General features: G+C 28.0%; 1 protein-coding gene across 1 annotated transcript; it reads left to right on the forward strand.

Moving 5' to 3' along the window:
* Positions 1-873: 873 nt before the first annotated feature.
* On the forward strand, positions 874-1632 carry LOC147809431 (uncharacterized). Its single transcript, XM_087162804.1, has one exon. It carries the CDS (start codon positions 874-876, stop codon positions 1630-1632), a length of 759 nt encoding a protein of 252 aa, XP_087018930.1.
* Positions 1633-24125: the final 22493 nt, after the last annotated feature.

Raw genomic sequence — 24125 nt, forward strand, 5'->3', positions numbered from 1 at the left:
TATATATATATATATATATATATATATATATATATATATATATATTATATATATATATATATATATATATATATATATATATATATATATATATATATATATATATATATATATATATATATATATATATATATATATATATATATATATATATATATATATATATATATATATATATATATATATATATATATATATATATATATATATATATATATATATATATATATATATATATATATATATATATATATATATATATATATATATATATATATATATATATATATATATATATATATATATATATATATTCTGTTTTTACGTGTTATTTTTACTTATTGTGTTCCATTTTATTTGTTGTAATTTTTGTAAAAAAAAATTTTGAGTGCTCCTTACACTATTGTTTTAATATATTTTGCTTTGACTATATTGATACAATATCAGAAAGCACACTTTTTTGCGAATATAATCGCGTGGGCTGAACCGGAAAAATTTCATCCTTTTTTTTTTTTTTGATCAGTTGTTTGTTATTTTTTTAATTATTATTTTCCTCCCCTTTTTCATATGTCTATAATATTCCTTTGTTTTATCTTCATTTTGAACTTTTATATATATATATATATATATATATATATTCGATATATGATATATATATTCGAATATGTATATATATATGGGCCATTCTCACAAAAACAGTCATTTTCATGTCCCAGTATATTTTATGTTTGTTTTACAGCTTACGAAAAAAAATTCAGGGAAAGTGTCCATCAGAATGCAAGCTAACAAAAGAATAAAAATAAAATTATCAATTTTTATTTTTTATTTATTTTAGGCTTACTTTTAAAAATTGATGATAATGGTGGCGAACCAATGCAGAGTAAAATAGGATACGCAATCGTCGTGAAGCAAAATGGACTTACAATCGATCTAATCTCCAATAGATTAAACGATGAAGCAAGTATTTACCTGGCGGAGCTGGAGGCTATTAAACAAGCTGTCATTTACATCAAAAACAAAAATTACAAAGATGCGAAAATTTATACTGACTCGCTGTCCTCGTTACAAAGTCTAAATGACCCAAGAAATCGAAGTAAGATTATTGAAGAGATCAAAGTAAATATAACACCAAGTATTAGACTTTACTGGGTCAAAGCACACATTGGAATTGAAGGTAACGAGGAGGCGGATCAGCAAGCCAAAAAGGCCACGAGCTTCAGCCGGGTGGGAACGATTCTCCCAGTGGAAAGAACATTCATTATTAGATACATCAGGCAAACCACAATGAATAAATGGAAAATTGATTGGAGTGAATCAACAAAGGGCAGGCAGACATATAATTTCTTTAAAGATCCCACACTAACTCGCCTGCAGTCAAACTTCTATTTAAACCAATTCTTATCGGGCCACGGGGTTTTCGGAATATATCAGCAGAAATTCTTCAATAAACGAGCAAATTGTAAATTTTGTGGCAGAGTACAAGACATTGACCACCTCATAAAATTTTGTCCCAAATTCCAGAGGATCAGTGGCAGAAAATGGGATCAATACACTCAACATCAACTTTATGCTGATATTGACTGCAGGGAGAAAATCATCGAAATTCTTAAATATACCCTCGAGCACACCTGACTAATTTTATCTGGTCTTATTTTTAAACTTTCGGCTTTTAGGTTTTCTGGTTTTAAATTTTTGCCTTTAGTATTTTACTTCGGCACTTGCCGTTTCCATGATTTTATTCTCCCCTTGAACTGGCATCTTCATTATACATGGGACATTCGAAATGAAATCTTGCTCTTGGTCAAATTCAGCACCCTCTGTCTTACCTGGTGTCATCGTTGAGTGTTATCATCTCAGTGAAACTTTGGTTTACCTTAGAACATTTTAATCTTAGAGGCACTTAGCCTTGAAAGGGAGACACTTGAACTTTTAGTCGACTATTTTATTTATTCTACTGGGCTTATTTTAGTCTTTTTTTTTTTTTAATGTGATTTTTCATATTTTACCATTTGATGTTTTACCTGACCTTACTTTTATATGTTTTTACCTGTATTTTTGACACTTTTATTGTCGGTTGATTTTATCCACTTTGATGTTTTAAGCACTTTTAATCATTATTCTGTTTTATTTTTATTTTACTTTTTCGATTTTGGGATTTTTCCTATGTGTTTTAATCTTTTTAATTTAGTACTTTTACTTTTCTGTAGTTTGGTAGTGTTTAGTCACGTGCAAACGCCTGAAACTCTTATCCGCAATCTCCTTCGGGGGTAGGTCGGTTACTATTGGTCTTATTTTAGGTAATTAAAATATACCAATATGTCATTCCCTCACTTGTCCCCACTGCTGATTTGAAAAAAGAAAAAAATTGTTTCTGAAATAAATTTTTTTTTTTACAAATTCGTGTTTTTTATTTCAGAATACTGAAATATAGGATTCAGAAAATCAATTTTAAATTTAATTTCTGATAAAAATATTAACACAGCACTATTTTAAACTTTGTCCCCAGTGTTTCACGTCATTCCCTCACAGCAATGTTCTTATCCCCTGCAATCTTCTTAGAATAAAAACATTTTAATAAAAACTTCAGAAGTTAACAACTGTCATCATAGAACAAAATTGCAGTAAGTTTCCATCTTCAACTTAAAGAAGCTTTGCTGTGCAATAAATTTGAATGAATCAAACTAGGTAAAATTTTTTACATTTGTCATTCCCTCATGTCATTTTTTAGAGTAAAATAAAATACAACTTCATCGAGAAAGTGGATAATTATATGTTGCTTTCTTGTATGAATATAATTGTATGTGATTGACTTCAGAAATTAATTAGGCCTAAATGTTATTTTTAAATTTTATTGAATTCGTCATTCCCTCACTAGTGTATAAAGTGAGGGAATGACGCTGAAGTGAGGGAATGATTCAAGATTATAAATTTTTTTTGTTCAATCGTGAAAGCCAATTTTATTTCCCAAACCTGTAAAAACTATTAAATATATAAGACTTAATTATAATAAATATTAGATATACTTAGTATGTTATCATTTTCAAACTTTAGGTAGATGTAACTTGGATAAAAACATGTATTAAAATAAAATATCATTCCCTCACTATTAGTGCCATTCCCTCACTTTTTAAATAGTGAAAATAATTAATTTACTTATTAATTAATTTGAAAAATAAATTAAAAAATTAATAAATTAATTTATTAAATTAATTAATTTATTAAATTAATTAATTTATTTATTAAATTAATGAATTAATTATTATAAATTAATTAATTATAAATTAATTAAATTAATGAATTAATTATTATAAATTAATTAATTATAAATTAATTAATTATAAATTAATTATTTAAAAATTTAATTAATTTAAATATTAAGTATAATTTATAAGATATATACTTTCTTTATAATGCCATTACATATTTCTATTAATATAAAAAGTTTCAGAGCTTTTTATTCACTTTACTTTTTTGGGATTTTATGAACTGAAAAATGACAGTTTTCGTGAGAATGACCCATATATATATATATATATATATATATATATATATATATATATATATATATATATATATATATATATATATATATATATATATATATATATATATATATATATATATATATATATATATATATATATATATATATATATATATATATATATATATATACCAAACTAACTTCCTGAACTTTTTGCATATTAATTATTATGGAAACTTTAATGAAAAAAACAAAGATTAATTATTACAAAGATTACATACAAAAATATCAGACTCTTGATTAAAAGTATAGTAATTGATTAATAGAACAGAAGAACTTCATTAGAACTTGATTGAAAAAACAACAAAACAAAACTTAGTTCATAAAAAGTAAAAGCAAATGTAATTAAGATGCGTAAAACAAAAAAAATAGAGTCTAAACAGGCAGTAATTTAGCACCACTTAACTAAAGTTCTTACAAATTATAAATTATAATTATAAAAATAAAAAATATGCATTATATAAAATAATCCTGTAAGGTGGAAAAGTTACGGAGAATGCCACGCCAGTGACTCAACTATTTTCCAAATGATAAGAGACTATTTAAGTTAAAAATTATTGCTTAATACAGTAGAGTACAGTTGTTTCATAATTAATAAATGTTGTTAGTGTAATTGGAAAATTTTTTTATTTATTGTGAACCTAATTTGCATCAGCTAGCGACTTAAGACAACTTGATTAATATTCTGTGAAATATTTCGTATGAGTAATATTCCGTATTTATAATATTCCATGTAATTAATTTTAAATAGATTATAAGAAGTTTTACTAATATATAAATATTATGGAATATTTACGAAGCTCACAACACAAAAAACCAGATACATTGCAAAGAGGACAATTTATTTAAACCTAAAATGTCCTAATTTTAACGTTCAATGATAAGCGCAATGCTATTTTGTGTTTAATAGTTTTATTTATTACTAAAATACAGTAGTTTTCGAGATATATGAAATCTAATAAGTATCTACTTTCAGTATTTACATAAATAATGGATATGCATAGTTAAATGCATTTAGAAATCATCTAGCAAAAATGTAATAGAATTACGTATAGTAAAAAAAAAAATATGACATTAATTTTATTGAACTATTGAAATAAGTAACTACATTGCCAGTGACTTAAGTATAATAAATTCTCATTGAAATTTGCTTCTTAAGAAATAATAAAAAAATCGAAACCACCTTCTCTGTCTAGATACTTCATGACATATAGCGTTTTATACTAATATACAAATCTAGATATGAAAGATAGCGCATCATACCTTTCATATTTATGTGTTTTATCTTTAACCAAAAAAAGCCGATCTTAACTACGTGATTTATCTCTACTACACTAATTTATAATCACAGCTTGGTTGTACTATTATAAGGTGACCTGTAAAATTTTTTCGAACTCAAATAAAATAAAAGTGATGTTATTTTTAAATTGATATTTAAGTTCATTGTAGAGATCTAAAAAAATTATAAATAGACAATATAATTCATAATATTCTGTTTGACCAAAGTCTTTATTAATTATCGTTCAGTAAAGGAAATATCATATTTATTCAGTCTTTCAAAGGCTAGCACTTAGAATTAAATGATGCGTTGTAGCATCGAGAAAAAAAGGTATGGTTAAAACTACCAGAATATGATACAATTTACCGTTTTTCTGGCTCTATGGAAACACTAAAAAGCTCGATATGGTTTTCCGAAGTACTTTGGTAATGATCTTGTTAAAATTAACAGAAAAAAAAATGGTTTTATGATTTAAAACAAAATTTGGTAAAATTATGTAATTTTATCATGATACTTCAGAGCATGGCATAAAAGTCATTTATTTGGTTAAATTTAATTCTTAGTTCTGTTTTTTTACAAATCGTGTGGTAATAAGAATTATAATTTTAAAACACAGAAACGGGAAAACAAATGAAAGTACAAATTACCAAATAAGTGGTTTAAATACTGTATATAATGAGTTTTATTATCGGAAACAAGTTTTTTTAGCAGACACGTTACTACCTTACTGTACGGTAAATTTAACAGAATTATTTTATCCGTGGCGGAATAATAGGTTATTTTTATGTCATTTTATTTTTATTTATGATAATAAGTTTATTAAGTTGCATGATTAACATTACGGACCTAATAGATATTGACATATTATTTCTCAAAGAGCATTCTATGATAGTTTTGAAAATGGTTACAAATATAAAGCAAAGTCTTATTTTTGAGAAAGGAAAATGTTTGAGATTCATTTTAATGTTTTTAAAAAAATTACGTTCTCACTGAGTATTCTCTCCAACAAAATAAATGTGATAAAAATGAGAACTACTCATTGATTTATATGATTATCGTCAAGGGAAATTCTTGTCATTAAATAAGATATTTGAATCCTGATCTGCTGACAAAGCATTAGTCCTGCTAAGTAGGGGTGAGTTGTATGAAACAGGATTACAGGACTAAAACAGGATGTTTGATTGTGTTACTATGAGATTCACTTGTGTAATTATGAGAATTCACATGATGCAAGTTGCAGACAGTCGTCATTCTAAGTGAGGAGAAAGAAAGTAAGCTATTTGTTTACCAACGCCAGCGTTTCCTGAAATCGATTAAAGAATTATGTTTTTTTCCTAGCTAATTTAATTCAGCAGTTTCCGTTTTCATAAGGCTTTATTTTATAAAATAATTACGTAATTATATGATATTATTGATACATAACTACATTACATTATAATACATAATGTTCTACGTCTAATTTTGCCTCTTTCTTGCAATTTCTTTCAACTGTTAAAAAGAGTTTTGCTTTAAGTTTAAAATTAATTAAATATTTTTTTTGTTAAACGGCATGGTCTGAGGATTCCCGCAACTTTCTTATGAGATCTGATTGAACGATTTTTCAATTCTTGGAATGCTGGTTCCAGTGTCCTAACTTTGAACGATGGACCTCAAGAAGCTTGTAGCATTGCGCAGAGTCTTATGATTAAAGTTTTAATTAGTATTTCAAAACTTAAAGCTGAGTAAAACCCACCTAATTGGGATAGTACGCCGGAACAAGAGAAAATTTTCTCCTACCGCAGTATCATTTTCGTCATAACATTACATTTTGTCATAGCACGACTTTTTTGTCATGTCACTTTATTTGTCATGACATGACTTTTTTTCATGTCACTTATTTGTCATGACATGCACTGTAAGATAAAAACATCAAAAAAACTTACTATATAGATGTAAAAGAAAGAACAAAGCTGAAATATTTGGAATTTCGTTTTTATGATTGTGATAACAGAAGATAGCACGAAGTAAAAGCCGAGCACTGTCACTTACTACAATAGAACGAAAGGTGACGTAGACTTGGCAGACTGTGGTGCTAAGAAATTGTTCAACAGTTCAAGGTGGTTCTCCTGTTTTTCATAAAGTTTGTGAGTTTAATGTCTTCATTACTTGAATAATTTTAAAGGAATCATTTGCCCTTACTAATTACGCTATTCTTGTTCATTTTTGCGCTTTATAAAGAAGAAAAAATTACTGCTTTGCTCATCAGACAGCAATTGATTAATATAATTTAGTCTCTAAAGTAAAAGAAACATGTTTTAAAGAATAAAACTTCTGATGAGAGGAGGTATGGAGGCCATGAGAGGATATCGACACCGATTATGGTATTTTTTGATGTAATTCTGGCGTCATGCATATATACTGTACGCATACGCTAATGTCTAAATAATAATCGAACTTTCCATTTTAAAACATGTTGTGTTAATGTGTATTATTTGTATTCGTATCTTTTGTTTATTTTCGTATGACATGTGCTTCTTCGAAAAAATAATCTTTAATACAATATTACACCATATTATTATATAATAGTTACAAAAATAGAAAACGAAAAAAAAAATCTCTAAGAACTCTTACATATTGAAGTCTTCATCAATGTCATATATATAGTATATATATATATATATATAAATGATTTTATCCACGGATTGGCCCGAAATGTGCAAATCCATTTCGGGCAAATCCGTGGCTAAAATTATTTGTAAATCAAGCAATTTTTGTTTCTCTTTTTTATTTTATATTTTTTCTTAACTAAACATCTATTTCCTAAAACTATTTATGGTCAAATTTTTTTAAATTATCCAGCATAATATTACCTTGCGCATATCCATTTCGGGCCCATCCTTGGTAACTAACAAATCAATGCACAGAATAACAAATCACTTCAGCAATGCAGTAAGAACGGAACTTTGAAACCCTCTATTTACACTCAATTTGCGCTTTTATTTTCATATTTTGCAATCTGGCAATCTTGTTGCGAAAACATTTTTAAATCATTCTTGAAAAATTTCCCGTACATGTAAGTACTTCTGATTTCGCTACCTGCTTTATAGTGTATATTTTATACTGTTTTTTCTTTTTCTTTTATTTTATTTTCTGTTTTCACGTGTTATCTTTACTTATTGTGTTCTATTTTATTTTTTGTAATTTTTGCAAAAAAAAATTTTTGAGTGCTCCTCACACTATTGTATTAATATATTTTGCTTTGACTACATTGATACAATATCAAAAAGCACTCTTTTTTGCGGATATAATCGTGTGGGCTGATGAAAATATTATATCTTTTTTTTTCTTCCGGTTTTTTTATCTTCCGGTTTTTAAATAAAATTTCATAATTTTTTTTTTGTGTCAGTTGTTTGTTATTTTTTTAATTATTAATTCCCCCCCCCCCAACTTTTTTTCTTATGTCTATAATTTTTCCTTGCTTTTATCTTCATTTTGTACTTATGTATATATATATATATATATATATATATATATATATATATATATATATATATATATATATATATATATATATATATATATATATATATAGCACAATAAAAACAAGGAGAAAAACGAAAATAATTAATAAGTTTTATTATTTTTTGTGTTTAGGGCATTGCTCTTTGAGCCTAATATTTGGATTTCAGAAGCAATAATAATTTGGCTCCTGCTAAAAATCAATTCAAAACAAGTAAATCCTGTTTTTTTTTTTTTTTTTTTTTTTTTTTTAAATTATCAAACTTTTTAATTACAAACTTTAAATTATCCTGTATTATATTATTACCTTGCGCGCATCCATTTTCGGGCCCACCCAAGGTAACTAACAAATTAGACGCGCTTCAGTTTTGCAGTAAGAGCGTGCCATAAGATATCACTTTATTTATGCTTCTGTTTTCATATATTGTAATCTGGCAATCCTATTACGAAAATATTATAAATCATTCTTGAAAGATTCCGGTACGCGTAAGTTCATTTAATTCGCTCCTCACTATGTATATTTCCCTTCGTGTACTGTTCTCTAATCTCTTTACATTTTATTTTCAGTTTTTTGCTTGATATATTTGTTTGCTTTGCCGTACATATTTTTTACTTAATATGTTCCAATTTCGTTTAAATTTTTTTGAGTGCTCCTCACACTGTTGTATTGATATATTTTGCTTTGGCTATATTAATACAATATTAGAAAGCACTCCTTTTGCGGATATAATCGTGTGAGCTGATGAAGAGATTACATCTTTTCTTAGTTTTTTTTTTCCAAATTTTAATTAAATTTTTTTTTTGAGGTATTAAAAATTATGTTTTTTAAATACTTTTAAAAAATTATTGTAAATATATATATATATATATATATATATATATATATATAATTCTATTAATAAAAAATCAGCTTAAGTAATGAAAGATATTTTAAAAGATAGAAAATAAATATGTGTATACCAATTATGGCATCATATATATATATATATATATATATATATATATATATATATATATATATATATATATATATATATATATATATATATATATATATATATATATATATATATATATATTGGTAAAGAAAATATTAAGAAAAATAATATTGTGTTTATTTACTACACGTAAGCTGAAACAATCAGGAAAAAAAATTGTTTGCATCCAATATCGAAATGGTTTAAGTAAAAACGAAATCGCAAAAATTATTTTTTCAACTTTCCAAAAAAAAAGAAAATTGAAAATATATATCTTATACTATTACTTAGAGTCTTGGTAATAGATCATAAGCATTTTTATTACCTTTTTAATTATTTTTCACTTATTCTAAAAATTGAAGCTAGTCTACTTTTCAGTTCTCCCAAAAGTTACTCAGCAGGATTAAAGCTCTTTCAGTACTCATAATTCTTTTAAACTACTTGTCCCTCTTAAAACCTAACTAATTATTTACGGTATGATAGTATATATAGTTTAAAATTACAGCTTTTCTACGAATTTAATACACTTCGACCGTTTTTTTTTTTTTTTTTTTTTTTAATGACGGAAGAGTTTTAGAAAACACTCTAAATTCATAGAAAGGTTTATGGTTTGTTTGAAGGGGCTTTAAAACAACACTTCAAATTTATCACCACTTCTTCAGTTTTTTCTCGCGTGTACTACTGTCTCATTCTTGTAACTGAGATCAGATAGTTAAAGATATATATTGCCAAATCTAAATGGAATGTTCTTGAAAGTATGGTATAAAATTTTCTGTTGAACAAATTCAAACGTAATTGCATGTTTTAACCCTGTTAGATAAACTGCAAAATGTAAGTGATTAATTCTAGGCTTGATAGCAAAATTTTATATCTTTTGCCTTAACTCATGTTATTCTAAACAAATTGATTGTGTAATTCATAATTTAACAGTTTTCTATTTGGCTTTCTTTTGAGTATGAAATATTTATTTGTTTCTTAATTGGTCTGCTTTTCCGGATATCTATAAATAAAAAGTCTATTTTGAGATTCCATCTTTAACAACAAGAAGAACAAAAAATAAGTGATAAAAAAACATTCAAGATGAAACATTAATTATATTTTAATTATACATTATTAAGGAAAATGACTGTTGGAAGGAAATTATATAATCATTTGATAACAGTATACTAATGACGCATGATATTTTTCTACTAAGATTCCCATTTTTATTGCTTAAACAATGTAAAAGACAATAGGTTACTACTCAAATTATATTGTAAGTTCGCCAAGGAACTGTATTCATTCAATAAATAGTACGGACGATGTATAATAAATTTATTTCAACTAAAATATTTAAGCAGTTCTGATTACAAAGTTCTCTATTGTCGCAAGATCGTTGAAGCAGCGAAAGAACAAACAAATAGTTTCATATTCACATCCCAAGTTATTCAGTGTTTATATACTATTCCTATATTAGTATTTAGCGATTTTATTCAACATCAAGCATTGAATTTTTAAGGCTATGGGGCGCAAAGTTCGTTGCTAAGACTTTAATTGGTTCATATTTTATATCTAGCTCATTCCTGGAATTTATTTATGAAATGCGATTTTCAAGTTTCCAAAACGATAGAAAAAATGTAAAGAAGATTTATCTGAAATTTTTATAAATATTTTAAGTACTATTATTTTTTCATTCTTAAATGCTATCTTTGTCTTCCCACAAAAGTACAAGGGTTGAAGTTTGTATAATTTTGATTGTAACTGACATTATTAAAATTTCTGATAATATTTTCATTTCAATTGTTGCGACTGCTATTTTCCAATCGATATTTAAAAAGAAATTCAAAAGTGTATTTAATTAATTTAAAATTTTATAAATACATTTTGTAATGCATATACATTACGTCATAATGCATATACATTTACGTCTTTACCAAACCTCTTTGGTATTGGTTTTGATAAAATTGGCAATAAATTCCAGAAAAACTTAGTAAAAATAAAAAAATGTGTAATAAATTACACACTATATAATTGTGAACTATATAATTTTTAAACTAGAATTTTCTGTAAATCGTTAATATATAAACTGAAAAATTACTAAGCGATCGGTTTAAATACTTTTTAATTTGGCTTTATTAACCAAAATTATGTTTTTTTCCTTTTACCGGAAATGCCATTACCACACAGTACCTTAATTTTACCAGAATTTTCTTTTAAATTTTCAGAATTTTTTTTCTCCATCAACGTTATCCTTACAAAAAAAACTTTTGTATTTGTGTTTTTAATGTCTGAAACTGAAACATTAAATTTAAATAATTGAAGAAAATATATTCTTTTTGTGTCTTAATTTCGAAACCACCTACAGAACTCAGTAAATATATATTAAGATTAAAAATTGTTTGCGGAATTAAGAAAACTAAGACTGAGAACAAAATTATGCTCCAAACTAACAGAACTTTGTCAAATTTACTGTGTTTCTTGCTCTATGAGAACACCCAAAAAAATTTAATTTTTACAGAAGCACTGGGTTCTGACTTTTTAGAGAAATTAATAATAAAATATGGGTTTTATTTCTATGCTGTTTAGTTGTAAGTGCGGTAAAATTTGGTAATTTTAAGCAAAAAGTTAGTAATTTTAACAGTGCTAAGATAGTTTGAGATGACGCAAAAATTTTTATTTTGATAACCTCTATTTTATTTGGCAAACGCTTGTAAATTTTATTTCTTGTCGGTTATTTGGTTTTTACCCATGCAAGCTGTAAGTTAATATCTGCTAACATTTTAAATTATATATAAAAAAATATGCATTTGTAAATGTACAAATGCCTGGACAATGCTGAACTAAATCAATAGCTTATATGTCACTAAAATATAATACACCAGGGTAAATAAAACTTCTATTTATGGGTTATCCCAATATCCTGAAATAAAAGCGACGAGCTGGTTCAAATCCCACCGTAAACACTGAATACATCTAAAACTAAACTCAGTGGCGCGACACCCCATAGAGGGCCAAGGCCTACTGTGCCTATCTCCGTTTTCTTGACCTTGGGCTCTAGGGTGCAGTAGCAGATGTTCCAATTAGGTGGTCAGCCGAACGTGAAACCCCCAGTGTTCAGTTCCCAAGCATGCTTGCTACTCTCTAAGAATCTGAGTCAACATGCCCGGCCGAGGATGGAACCCAGGACCAGTTGCACGGGTGCAGCTACCGGGCTTCCTGAATGCATCTATTTTATTTATATTTATTAATTTAGTTTTTCGCACACATATGCTGGCTTTTATCCTCATGACAAAGCTCGGACAATATGTCTTTGTCAAGATACAGATACATACATATTACGCAAGATAGAGAAAAATAGCACACGCATACAGCCTGGTACACGGTGGGACACGAACCAGATACCTCCACGTTGCCATAGATGCACGTTTGCAATGCTTTCCTCCAATTAGATTGATCTTTTCTTAAACTTGAATAGGGTTTATAAAAGGTATTTTGAATTAAACTCACAAGTCATCATATGTGTGTGTATCAATAAATGAAAATTAAAAAAAATTTTGGAATAGTTCTGATTTTTTAAATTATTTCTACAGCAGCTTAATCTTAGCCAAAGGCTATTTAAAATAAAGGTAGCGGGTTCATATCAAATCGTAGCCATGGGTGTGCAACAATAAATATATAAACTGTGTTCAGATACATTAACAGGGTTGCTATACTTAATGTAAAAAAATTGCTTTTTTGTCACATTGCAGACTAAATAGCATAAAAATGAGAAAAAACAGCACAAAGTTTTCATCAGAAATGTCTTTACCCTACAAGTATGGTGATTGTGAAAGCATTTTTTTTCTCCGTAAAAGAGAAACCATATAAATGTATTTGAGCTATTTATTTATATATCTTGTATTTATTTATTTTAAAAGTGAGTCTTTTCACTGTTTTCTTTTTCTGTTATTTGGCAACATTCCTGCGAACTCTTTCCCATAAACAATAGTTTGTACTCAATGTAAGATTTCAGCTTAAATTGCAAGGGAATTTTACGATTCAAAACTTGTTATATTTTTAAACTAACATTTTCTTTTGTAATAAATATGTTTCAAATGCTTTTTTTTCACTTTCAAATATCATTTGAAAATAGTTTTTCTCTTTTCCCAATTTAACATCCAATAGCGATTGTACTGAAAAATAGGTATACCTTAACGTTTACGATAATCTGTTCTACCATAATTTGAAAAACTCTGCTCAATATGGGTAAGGATGGAATTCAAAATAGAAATTGCATCTCTTAAATGGCTTTGAGATATTTTTTTAGAAAGCTGAAACTGCGCGAATACAAGATTTGACTAGCAACAGTTGCATAATAATACGCTAATAAAATGATTTTCATTCTTTTTTATAATACTTTTTTATTTTTTCCTCTACAAAGCAACCACCAGTTTTAGGTTTTAACATTTTTTTTGCTGAATTATTCACATAACTAAAATGAGCTTAACATTTCCCTTTGCATATTGAAGCTACAAATTTGGTGACATAAAAAGTTTTTTCTATGTACGTACTTTCAAATTTTAGTATTCTTATTGTGTTAATGATTTATGAATTTCAATTTCATTATTGGCTTTTGTATTTGCATCATTTCTGGAGCAAATAATATATCCTAAAAAGATAAATTATAAAAAAAATTGGCATTGCACATTTTTAAAATAATTGAAATTATCACATAATAACAAATCAATAAAATTTAAAAAAATTTCTCCTGGACATATTTTAGCTTTATTAAAATTATCACAGAATAACGAATCAACAAAAAAATAGTATTGATCATTCTTAGCATAACTAAAACTATCACAAAATAACAAATAAATATTTTTCTTAAAATTTAGCATACTCGAAATTATTATGGAATATCAAACCAATAAATTGTAAATTTCATTTAGCATTGAACATTTTTAGCATAACTGACTTTAATACAGAATGATAAATCAATACAGTGTAAAAAATTTTAGCATTTAACATCTTAGCGTAACTGAAATTATCAGAAAATAACAAATTAATAAAATTTTAAGAAAATTATCATTAAGCATTTTTAATGTGATTGAAATTATCATAATATGATGAATCAATAAAATGACGCATTAGTGTAATGAAATCTTTTCTTCCTTCAATTTAAAAAAATTTAGAAGAATAATCTTCAGATAAAAATTTTTATTAATAAATTATCGTTTTATTCAATGAATAACCTTCCATAATTTAGCAAAAACTTTGCCGTAAGTCAGAAATTTCTTAATTATAATTTTTTTTCTTTAAAAAAAGAGGATTTCTAGTGCTGTGTGTGTGTGAAATCTAGAACAACGAAATTTACTGTTATTTTACACAGTATTCTAATAATTAATTTAAAAAAATTTTTTCAATATTCAAAATTACAATCCCTTTTATTCAGCCTTAAATGAAAGGAAATAATTTTCTCAGACAGAGAATTAATTTGGTTTCTTTAATATTTAAGACAGTTTAATTATGATGAATGATAATAAAAATAAAAAACATGCAATTTTTACTTTTAATTACGTTTTGTGAACCTTTATATCATTACAAACGCATTAAAAATTTTACAAAAATTATTTATTCCGATAAAAAACTTCTCCGAAACACTTTAATGATGAATAATGAAACATCTCATTTCAATTTCTCAGAAACTTTAATGGAAAATGCCTTTATTTGTAACCCATTCAATGTAGTTAAATCAATATAACTAAACCAAGCTAACTAAACCAATCTAAATAATTGTAATTAAACCAATTTCTAATCTCAGTTCCAATGGATGTCACTTTAATCAAACGACTAAATTGCGATTTCCTATTCAAAATATAATTTTCAAAACCAAATTATAATGAAATGCTGAAATTAAAGTATTTCTCATTATTTTGCACAAATAACTGAGACTAAAATGAGTTATTGATCAGTGAAAATTTTAAGAATTATAATTTATGAATCATAAAAATTCATAATCATAGAAAATAGTTATATTTACAAAAATAGTATTTAACTATTGCAATGACTTCATAGAATAAAACATCGTGCTTGACACCTCCTATTAACACTTATTATGCACTTATAAAAATGCTCACGGAATAAAAGTCATTAAATGAAAATTATATTTATCGAATTTAACAGCCGAATATGCTTAAATAACTCCTCATGATTGTGTAAGAATGTTTCGCGGTTCGATGGAAATTAGTGTATTACTTCATTGTTAAATTAACAAAACAGAATTTTCCTCCCTCTAAAAATATGTAATATATATAAAATTATGCAAAATTTGAGTTTCAAACTGGAAATGAAGCGTATTTTATGCATTTAAATTTTTAATTACTTTGAATTAGAGTCCCATGAGTCAAACAAAAGAAAAATATTACAACAGTGAAAATTCTTTATTCAGGATTTATTTGATATCTTGCTCTAATTATGAAATAAAAATTTTTGCTCGATAAAGATCCGTGTTTATAAACGTTATTACACAAATAAAGATTAATTTTTGTACATACTTTAATATTAGTTGCAAAACAAAATACAAAATAGAATTTTACAAACTGTAAATAAAACGCATTTTTATTTTTATAAATCTTTCGAATCAATTAGAGTTAAATGAAAGTAAAAAATTATTACCACATAGAAGACTACTGCTTATTTGGTGTAAAAATGCAAACTATTTTAAATGAATTGTTGACTTAGGTGTGAGTAACTTGATAAGTCTTACCTCAGTTTAATTTTCGTCATAAATCATAGTTTGCATACTTTAAATTTGCAAGCATAATTTGTAAGAAAGTATAACGCATTAAATAAAATTTCCTTCTAAGCTAAAGTAATAAATCTTTTTAAATTTCAAGCATTTTAATTTCTTAATTTAATTTTTAAAAAACTGTACAACAGTGTGGAAAACTCTTATTCGGTGACTCACCTATGAAATCTTTATAAAAATAATTTTTTTCCAATGCCCACCAGGATAATGACCTTGGTCATACAGGCATCTGAAGGGCAAATTTGTTGGCCACTCTTTCAGGGGCACCATATTAGGTGGGCCAACGTTGCTCCTACAGTAAGGACAGATAGTACAGAGAATGAAAGAACATCCATGCCTTGCCCACGATTCTTTGCCTTGCCCAGCCTTCTGATGCCTTGCATAGAATCTTTCTGATAAAAAGGGCAGTTACCTAACGCCTGAACAGGCCAGTAGGCAAATCTTTCTAAAATACAGTGAAGAAAAATAATGGTTGAAATTGCGGTAAAAAAATACCTGCAACTTGCGTGTACCATCCTTAAAATAATTTTACCTTAAAATCCATTTTTATAACCAATAACTATTATTGTAAAAATTCAATATCAGATTTTTTGTTCCATAAAATTTTATGGTAAAAATGAATTTTACTGTAAAGAGTACAGGTACCAAGGGTGCCGATATATTTCAGCATAATTTGATCCGGTATATTTAACAGTGTATAATTTATTTTCTTGTTCTTTTCCGATTTCTGTTTCAAAACTTAGAATTATAATACAGTATATTTGAGTACAATATCTTTTCATTAGAATACATTTAATATTGTTTGAGAAATAAGTAAATGAAATGCAAAACATTAACTGAAACAGATTAAAAGACGAAATAATAATGTTTCTTGAATCTTATGCCTGGCCTTATCTGGTTCCTTTTTGCAAATTATTTTAGAACATTTCATAATTTTAAAGAATGTTATGCCAAAAAGTATCCAAGACGATATTTAAAGAGTGAGCCGTGGTGGCTTAGGGGATAGAGCGTTCGTTTTCCAATAAGGTAAACTGTGTTCGAATCCCAGCGATGGTTCGTCGATACGAACTCCGTATCCAATTCGCGCCAAACACGGTGGTGATGTAAAATATTATCAGTGGTAGACGCTTCATGGGTTAGAATTTCCTTGCAGTCAGGCTAATCGTGGGAGGTTTTCGTGGTTTCCCTCTCCATGTAACTCAAATGTGTGTAAGTTCCATCGAAAAAACCTCTACGAAAGCAAATTTCTCCCTATACTTGATCAAGAAGTTCCTTTGTCTTCTGGATTGGATAGGATGACTAAAATGTTTAACGATGGTTATAAAATAAAATAAGATATTTAAAGAAACATCCTGATTATTTATTACATATTTTTGGCAAACGATATCTCTTAGCGTAGGGTGATCTCTTTTTTTTACAACAATGTAAGCCAACAAGAAATTCCCTACATGAGTGTTATTTTTCTTTCCTAAGTCATGTGAATGAATAACATTTATTAATGCAATGCAATACTCTGAATATAAATAAACTGATGAAAACTCAAGAACTGGAGATCAAGAAATTGCATTAAGAACTAAATCATCGAAACTGTAATTTTATATTTTATATTAAATTACAGTTACAGTTATCCAAACTGCAATTTAATATTTTATATTAAATTACAGTTACAGTTATCCAAACTGTAATTTTATATTTTATATTAAAGGAGTATAAAAAACTGAAAGAATTGTCAACTTGTGATAAAACTAAATGATATAACCATTAAAACCAGACTGAAATAGGCTATAAAATCTCTGCAATAATAACTGTTCTGTTTATGAATGCTTTATTTTTTAAAACACGAATATTTTTTAAAATACATATTAAGCGAATTTTAATACAAATTTTTTAAAATACGAATTCGAAATATTTTTTAAAATGCATAAATATTCAAGAAAAATCACTCTCTGGAAGGATTTTCACACAGGAGTTTTAAAAGTAACCATAGGATACTGAAATTCAATTTAATCAGTTTCTTTTATTAGATGTCTTTAATAGAAAACGAATCAATTTTTTTAGTAATATTTTTTATTAAAAGGCAGGAAAATTACTTCTAATTTCTTTCTTTCTTTCTTTCTTTTTTTTTTTTTTTTTTTTTTTTTTGCTTTTTAATAAAAACATTTAAATTTGTATGAATTCCTAATTCTTCTAGAAGTGTATTTTAAGAGTACCCAAATTTCACCGATGAACATCAACAACCATATAGTCTTTTTGGTGACTGTTTCATATGTATGCGAAATCTGATTTTATATGAATTCATTCAATGTTTAAGTACTCATTTGATATTTTTATATCCGATTAGGAAAAACTGGGGAAAATATCGGTGTTGTAAATATAGGGTAAGCATATCATGAGCAGTGACACTTAACCTTAAGAAATATCAGTTTGTCGGGAATACCGAGTAACAACTTTAAAAAAAACGTCTTCCACCGTAAGAAATACCGGCCAAGTGTAAGCCGGGGGGAATATATTTAATCGCGAAAATTCTACAGTAGAAAACATCTAATATTTTTCGTAATCTCTCATAATCGGATATTAAAATAAAAAAGTGTGGACTTAAATATTATGAATGATTGTGAATATCTAATTTATGAATGACAAATTAGTAGCAAATCAGATTTAGCATATATTTCCTACATCTACTGAAGCAACTATGTATTTATGGACATTTACTGGCGACATTCATCTGACTTTCACCGAACCCGGTGAGGTTACAGTCGACCATCACCAAATTTGGTCTTTCATGCTGTCGTTTGCACCTTATTTTTAAGTCATTGTCTTTACTCAATATAGTACGTTCTTTTAATTGATTTTCTTTTTTTAATTAGCTCGAAATATTAAGCGTGGTAATTTTAGAGTGATATGTAACAATCGATATTTAATTTTAACTATTTCCATTTTCACTTTACTTAAAGAAAGTTTTTTTTTATCGCTATAGAATAGTATTAATAATAAACATTAAAAAATGTTGGTTATGTGATATTAAGAAGTAAAAGTTTTCTTCTTAGAATGAAGATGACATTCCAAAAATATTAAAAAATAAGCATGCGAAACATACAGTCCACAAACATCCTTCAAAACGCTCCAGATTTTTCTTTTAAAAAAAATCAATAAAAATCGAAGCATTTCGTAAAAAAAAACAACAATGAAGCTCTTTCATCTATGTTCCTAAAGTATTTAATATTCAAGGGGTCACAGTAATAAATTTTTACAGTAATGCAAAAATATTGAGGAAAAGTACATTTAATTTTTAGTATTTATTCTTTATTGAAGTAATAATTGTTTTATCTCATTGACGAATTAAAATCATATAAAAAGGTAATAGTTTTTTTTAAATATTAGTCGTTAATCAATTTGTATTAATTCGCTTCATTGATTAAATAATTTTATTTATTTATGAATGAATATTTGGATATACTAATTGATTCTTTTATTTATTAGTATATATCGTGGTTGATTTGGAAAATCCTGCTCTTTGTAAATGTTATTGTCATATCGCGAGACACCTAATGGGCATCTGTGTAACGTTCTATAATGTGTTTAAGTTTATAATGTGTTAAGTTTATTTTGCAGTCTAAAAGCGAAAGTATTCAGTATTTATTAATGATCCTGAAATTTGTAAGCCAATAAGCCTATGTTAATTTTAGCTATTTAGAATGTGTTACTCAAAGTTACTCAATCAGCTTGAAACAGCTTAGGCTTACTGTAATGAGCTTATAATTCTCATAAAAACGACTTGTAATAAATCGGACTATGATTACAAGGTATGCTATAATTAGTCTAGAGGTAAGTACGCTCATAGTAATAAGCCTGAAACTTACAGGCTAATAAGAAAATATTTTTTCAATCTGGCTGGCACAGTTCAAATAGCCGATTTTGTCAGTTAATATAAAAATTAGTTATTCATATTATACCAAGTTGGTAATCTGAAAAATTATTTGCAACCTGCAAATTTAAACTCAACGCAATAGTTTCAGTGAGTCTAATGTATCGCTATGGTTAAGGTTGTTCTCCATCAGTGGCCGCCAATATTTGTATAGTGTAAAATATTTAAATTCATTATTGTTCGTATTGGCTTTTAATAAAAGTATGAAACAAAATGACAGTCTCCAGGAAATTCATGTATAAATCATATAGTAAAAATTAAATTTAATAAACAATAATTCGTGAAGATTATAAAGAATGGCCATCATATATAATTACAAATTATCAAAATCTAGTGGGCTGCGTCGCCTGCTCGCTAACCCCCGAAAATTGCTACGCAATCTTATATGGTTTGCTTCGCAAACCAAGATCGCTTTGCTCGCTACTAACTTAGGTGCATTGCAAATGCACAAAATTCTAAGAATACAAAACAATCATTCAAATCCATATCAATACTTTTTTTTAAAAGAAAATTATATCTTTTTAGTAAATACTAAGTCATTAAAATAAATTTGAATTCAAATAAATGACATGTAATTCGTTAAACCTATTAGAAATGTGCTATAGTATAATTCGTGATATAAATCAAAAATCGTTTAATAAATTCGTAATATATAAGTTCGTGAAAAAAGCGCTTTCGACAAAATACTAAAATAGAGATCTATCGACGCAAAGACTACTCACTTGTGCCTAGCTTAATAGTATGAGATTGCCACAGCTGATGCTCTCTGGTTATTTCAGTTTCCGTTTTTAAAAGCGCTATATGTCGAGCCACCTCAGCTAGATTTGACATGTGATATTTTTAGCGGCAATCATTGGTCGATTCGCCGTGTAAGAAAAATAATAACGGAAACAAAACAAAGCAAACGTCAAACAAAGAAACAAAACAAAGCAAAGCCACCGGCGGAAAAAAAATACAGCCAAAATTTGGGCCACGTAAGAGAACTATATATATTAGATAAATCCCCTAAAGCAGCGGTTCTTAACCTATGGGTCGCCACCCAACATTGGGTCGCGAAGCATATTTCTTGGGTCGCGCTGATTCGAACCAAAAAAGTTAGTAATACACCAAATAATAAGTAATGCCAACACCTCCTAGAAGAAGTCATTGTGGCTTACTCAGCCTAATTTTGACTTTTTTTTTGGGTCGCGACATGAACATATTTCTCAAATTTGGGTCGCAGCTTGAAAAGGTTAAGAGCCACTGCCCTAAAGGGATCAAGAAAACTTCCACATTAAGAAGTTTTATGAGCATTCCGTTACGATTGCATTTTTAAAACCGTTAGGATGGCTGGGACAGGAGGGCCCAAAGGGCACTCCTAGTCACCGCAAATTTTGAATTAAAAAGTGAATACAATTGTTCCTAGCGGACACAGAATGTATGGGTAGGAGATCGAAAATTGGCGAATTATCAAAATAAAGCATAGCCAAAACAAAGCCAACCAACATATCAATATTGGATTAAAAAGATACCTTGGCGATCACGAGTCGCCAACAAATTTATGAAAATTATTACAACCATGCAACAGAAACATATTTTCGGTTGGAAGTTTAGCTTAAAAAGTTATAAATAGATTTTTGTTTTCGATTAGGCGCGACAGTGAATTAATAAGTCTGCATCAAGTAATGAAATAAAAAGTATCCGTTACATTGATCTATACGAAAAGAATAAATATTTTATGTTCGTTTTAAAAGATTAAATCTTTGGTTTATTTCAAATATAATTCTATTAATTAAAATAAGCTTAAGTAATAAAATATATTTTAAAGGATAGGAAATAAATATGTAATGACAATTGTGGCATCACAATCTCATGGAGATTAAATATATGATAAGAATAGGAAATCTTTTAAGTTCGAGTTTTCTATCTTTAGTAAACTTTTCTGTGTCTGTGCTTTAGGCTATTTTACCATAATCGATATCCAGTCACTAGAGGCTCTGACTTCTGACTTTTTTTTTTTTTTTGGAAAATGTTAAATAAATAACAATTTTATTTTTGTTTCTCGTGAAGAACAGATATTTCAAAAGTAAACACCCACGCTTTATGTACACTATGAGAAAAAAGTTTTTCAAAATTGAACGAATATGTGTTGAAATACCTCCGCAATAAATAATAGTCGAATTTGAAAACCCAATGTATTCAAAACTGAAAAAGCATATATTCATTTTCACGTAAATGCGTGTGGGGCAAGAAATGTGTGAGAGTTGTTCATCTGCAACAGGCAGGATTCGAAGCAAGAATCTGGGGGCTCGTAGTAGGTTGCTCTAACCACCATACTTGCACACCCCAGTCCAGGAGGAGTTAGGAAGCTTGATACATTGGCAGCCGCAATGACACGTCATAGCATACATTCCATTCGCTAAGTTTTTTAGATATAGCCAAATAAGCAAAAAGTGAACTTACCGATTTCCTAACTGCGCTATTTGGACCATACTTTTCAAATTGCAACTTTTTGTACCATTGAGTCCCGCAGTGGACTGATCGTAAAGACACGGTTCTCAGTAGAACACCGAAGTCGAGCATCACTGGCTACGGTCAGTAAGCAGGTGGGTGAGCACTTTTATCAGTCTGCGAAGGGACCGAGGGTGTGCAGTATTGGTCCTTTTTAAACTGTTCTACCGTAAAGTGCTCGATTTCGTTCGGGTCATCGGGCTACCAAAGCGGGGGGGGGGGTAATCTTCTCTGCAGAGGAGCGAAATTGAGATGGTGTCCTCGAATCATCCTCAGGGATGTTTGACAGACAGTCGCCGATAGCCATTGTGCAGCTCTAGTGCGACGTAAATAAAGTACCTACCTTGTAGGGTAAACCAACCAGTGAAGGAACACTACCCAGTGAATGAGTATTTCATATATATTGATTAAAAAAAAGAATTTGAAAGTTTTTCTTCAGATTGATTGGTAACAATAGCTTACTGCCAAACAAGTCATCTAGCAATGTTTTGGATTACCTGGTCAAATAGACTTCTATGGAAAATTTTTTTAATTTGTTATCATCTCAGCAACACCTTGCTTCTTTGAAAAAATTATAAGGTGAGTGTTTGTATTTATATGTTTGAAGTGGAATTAATTGCATGTAATAGTTTTATTTCTCTCACTGTGAAAAAGTGAATTCAAAATATAGTTATTAAAGTTACGTTTTATTTTTTTAAGCATTATAGCATAATAAAGTACTGAGATAAGGGGGGGGGGTTATTCACTGAATCACCAAACGATAAAAAATCCAGTGAAGGAACAAGTATTCCTTTACTGGATTTTTTTTCTAAGTTAATGAAAATAAAAGATAAACTTTAATTTTCTTATACCTTTACTGATGTTACGCATCCAAAGTATATTAAAAATACGAAAAACAACTTCTAACCAGTGAGGGAACAGGCATGTTCTTTTACTGGGCATAGATTTATTTCCCAGTGAATGAACAATATGTGTTAATATGTTGACACCTTAATTTTTAATTCATAATAGCAAAAAAAGGTTAACATTTTCCAAGTATTTATATGTTATAATTTCAAGAATAGGCTTGTTTTTAAATATTTGTATGGCTTATAAATTCAAAAAGAGCATTAAAAAATAACCAAAATGAAGTGTTCCTCTACTGGATGTTCATTCACTGGTAAGAGCTGTTCCTCCACTTGGTCTTCTTACTACTTGTTATTTGAACCTCCGAAACTTTAAAACAATATTATGTAAGTTCTCTACAATTTTTTTTATATATAATTTGCATTTACTAACAAATATGTCGACACTGTCATTTAACTAAAATTACGAATTTTGAAATTAATATGAATTTTTAAAAGGCAAGCGAAGCTTGAGTGTTCCTTCACTGGTTAGTTTACCCTGCCATTGAAATGGAAAATAGTATGACATGATGTATCATTGCGGTAGCCACTACATAAAGCTTTCTAACTTTCCCGAGACTGGTGTATACAACTACGAAAGTTCGAGCATCGTAGTACGAACCCGGATGTTCTTAGTTTGAAACTTTCCGACAGCCAATGAACGTATCTCTCACTGATTACTCCCTCCGCAAGCATTTTGCTCGAGAATGAGTACATGCTGTTACGTTTTAAATACAAGTAGTTTTCAAAGTCAACAGTTTT

Source organism: Parasteatoda tepidariorum, chromosome 5 (genome assembly GCF_982258835.1).
Source record: "Parasteatoda tepidariorum strain Cologne lab strain chromosome 5, Ptep-v5.0, whole genome shotgun sequence".
Taxonomy (NCBI): domain Eukaryota; kingdom Metazoa; phylum Arthropoda; class Arachnida; order Araneae; family Theridiidae; genus Parasteatoda; species Parasteatoda tepidariorum.

Bases quoted from the DNA above. Each gene is read 5' to 3' on its own strand.
- LOC147809431 (XM_087162804.1), top strand. From the start codon at position 874: ATGCAGAGTAAAATAGGATACGCAATCGTCGTGAAGCAAAATGGACTT.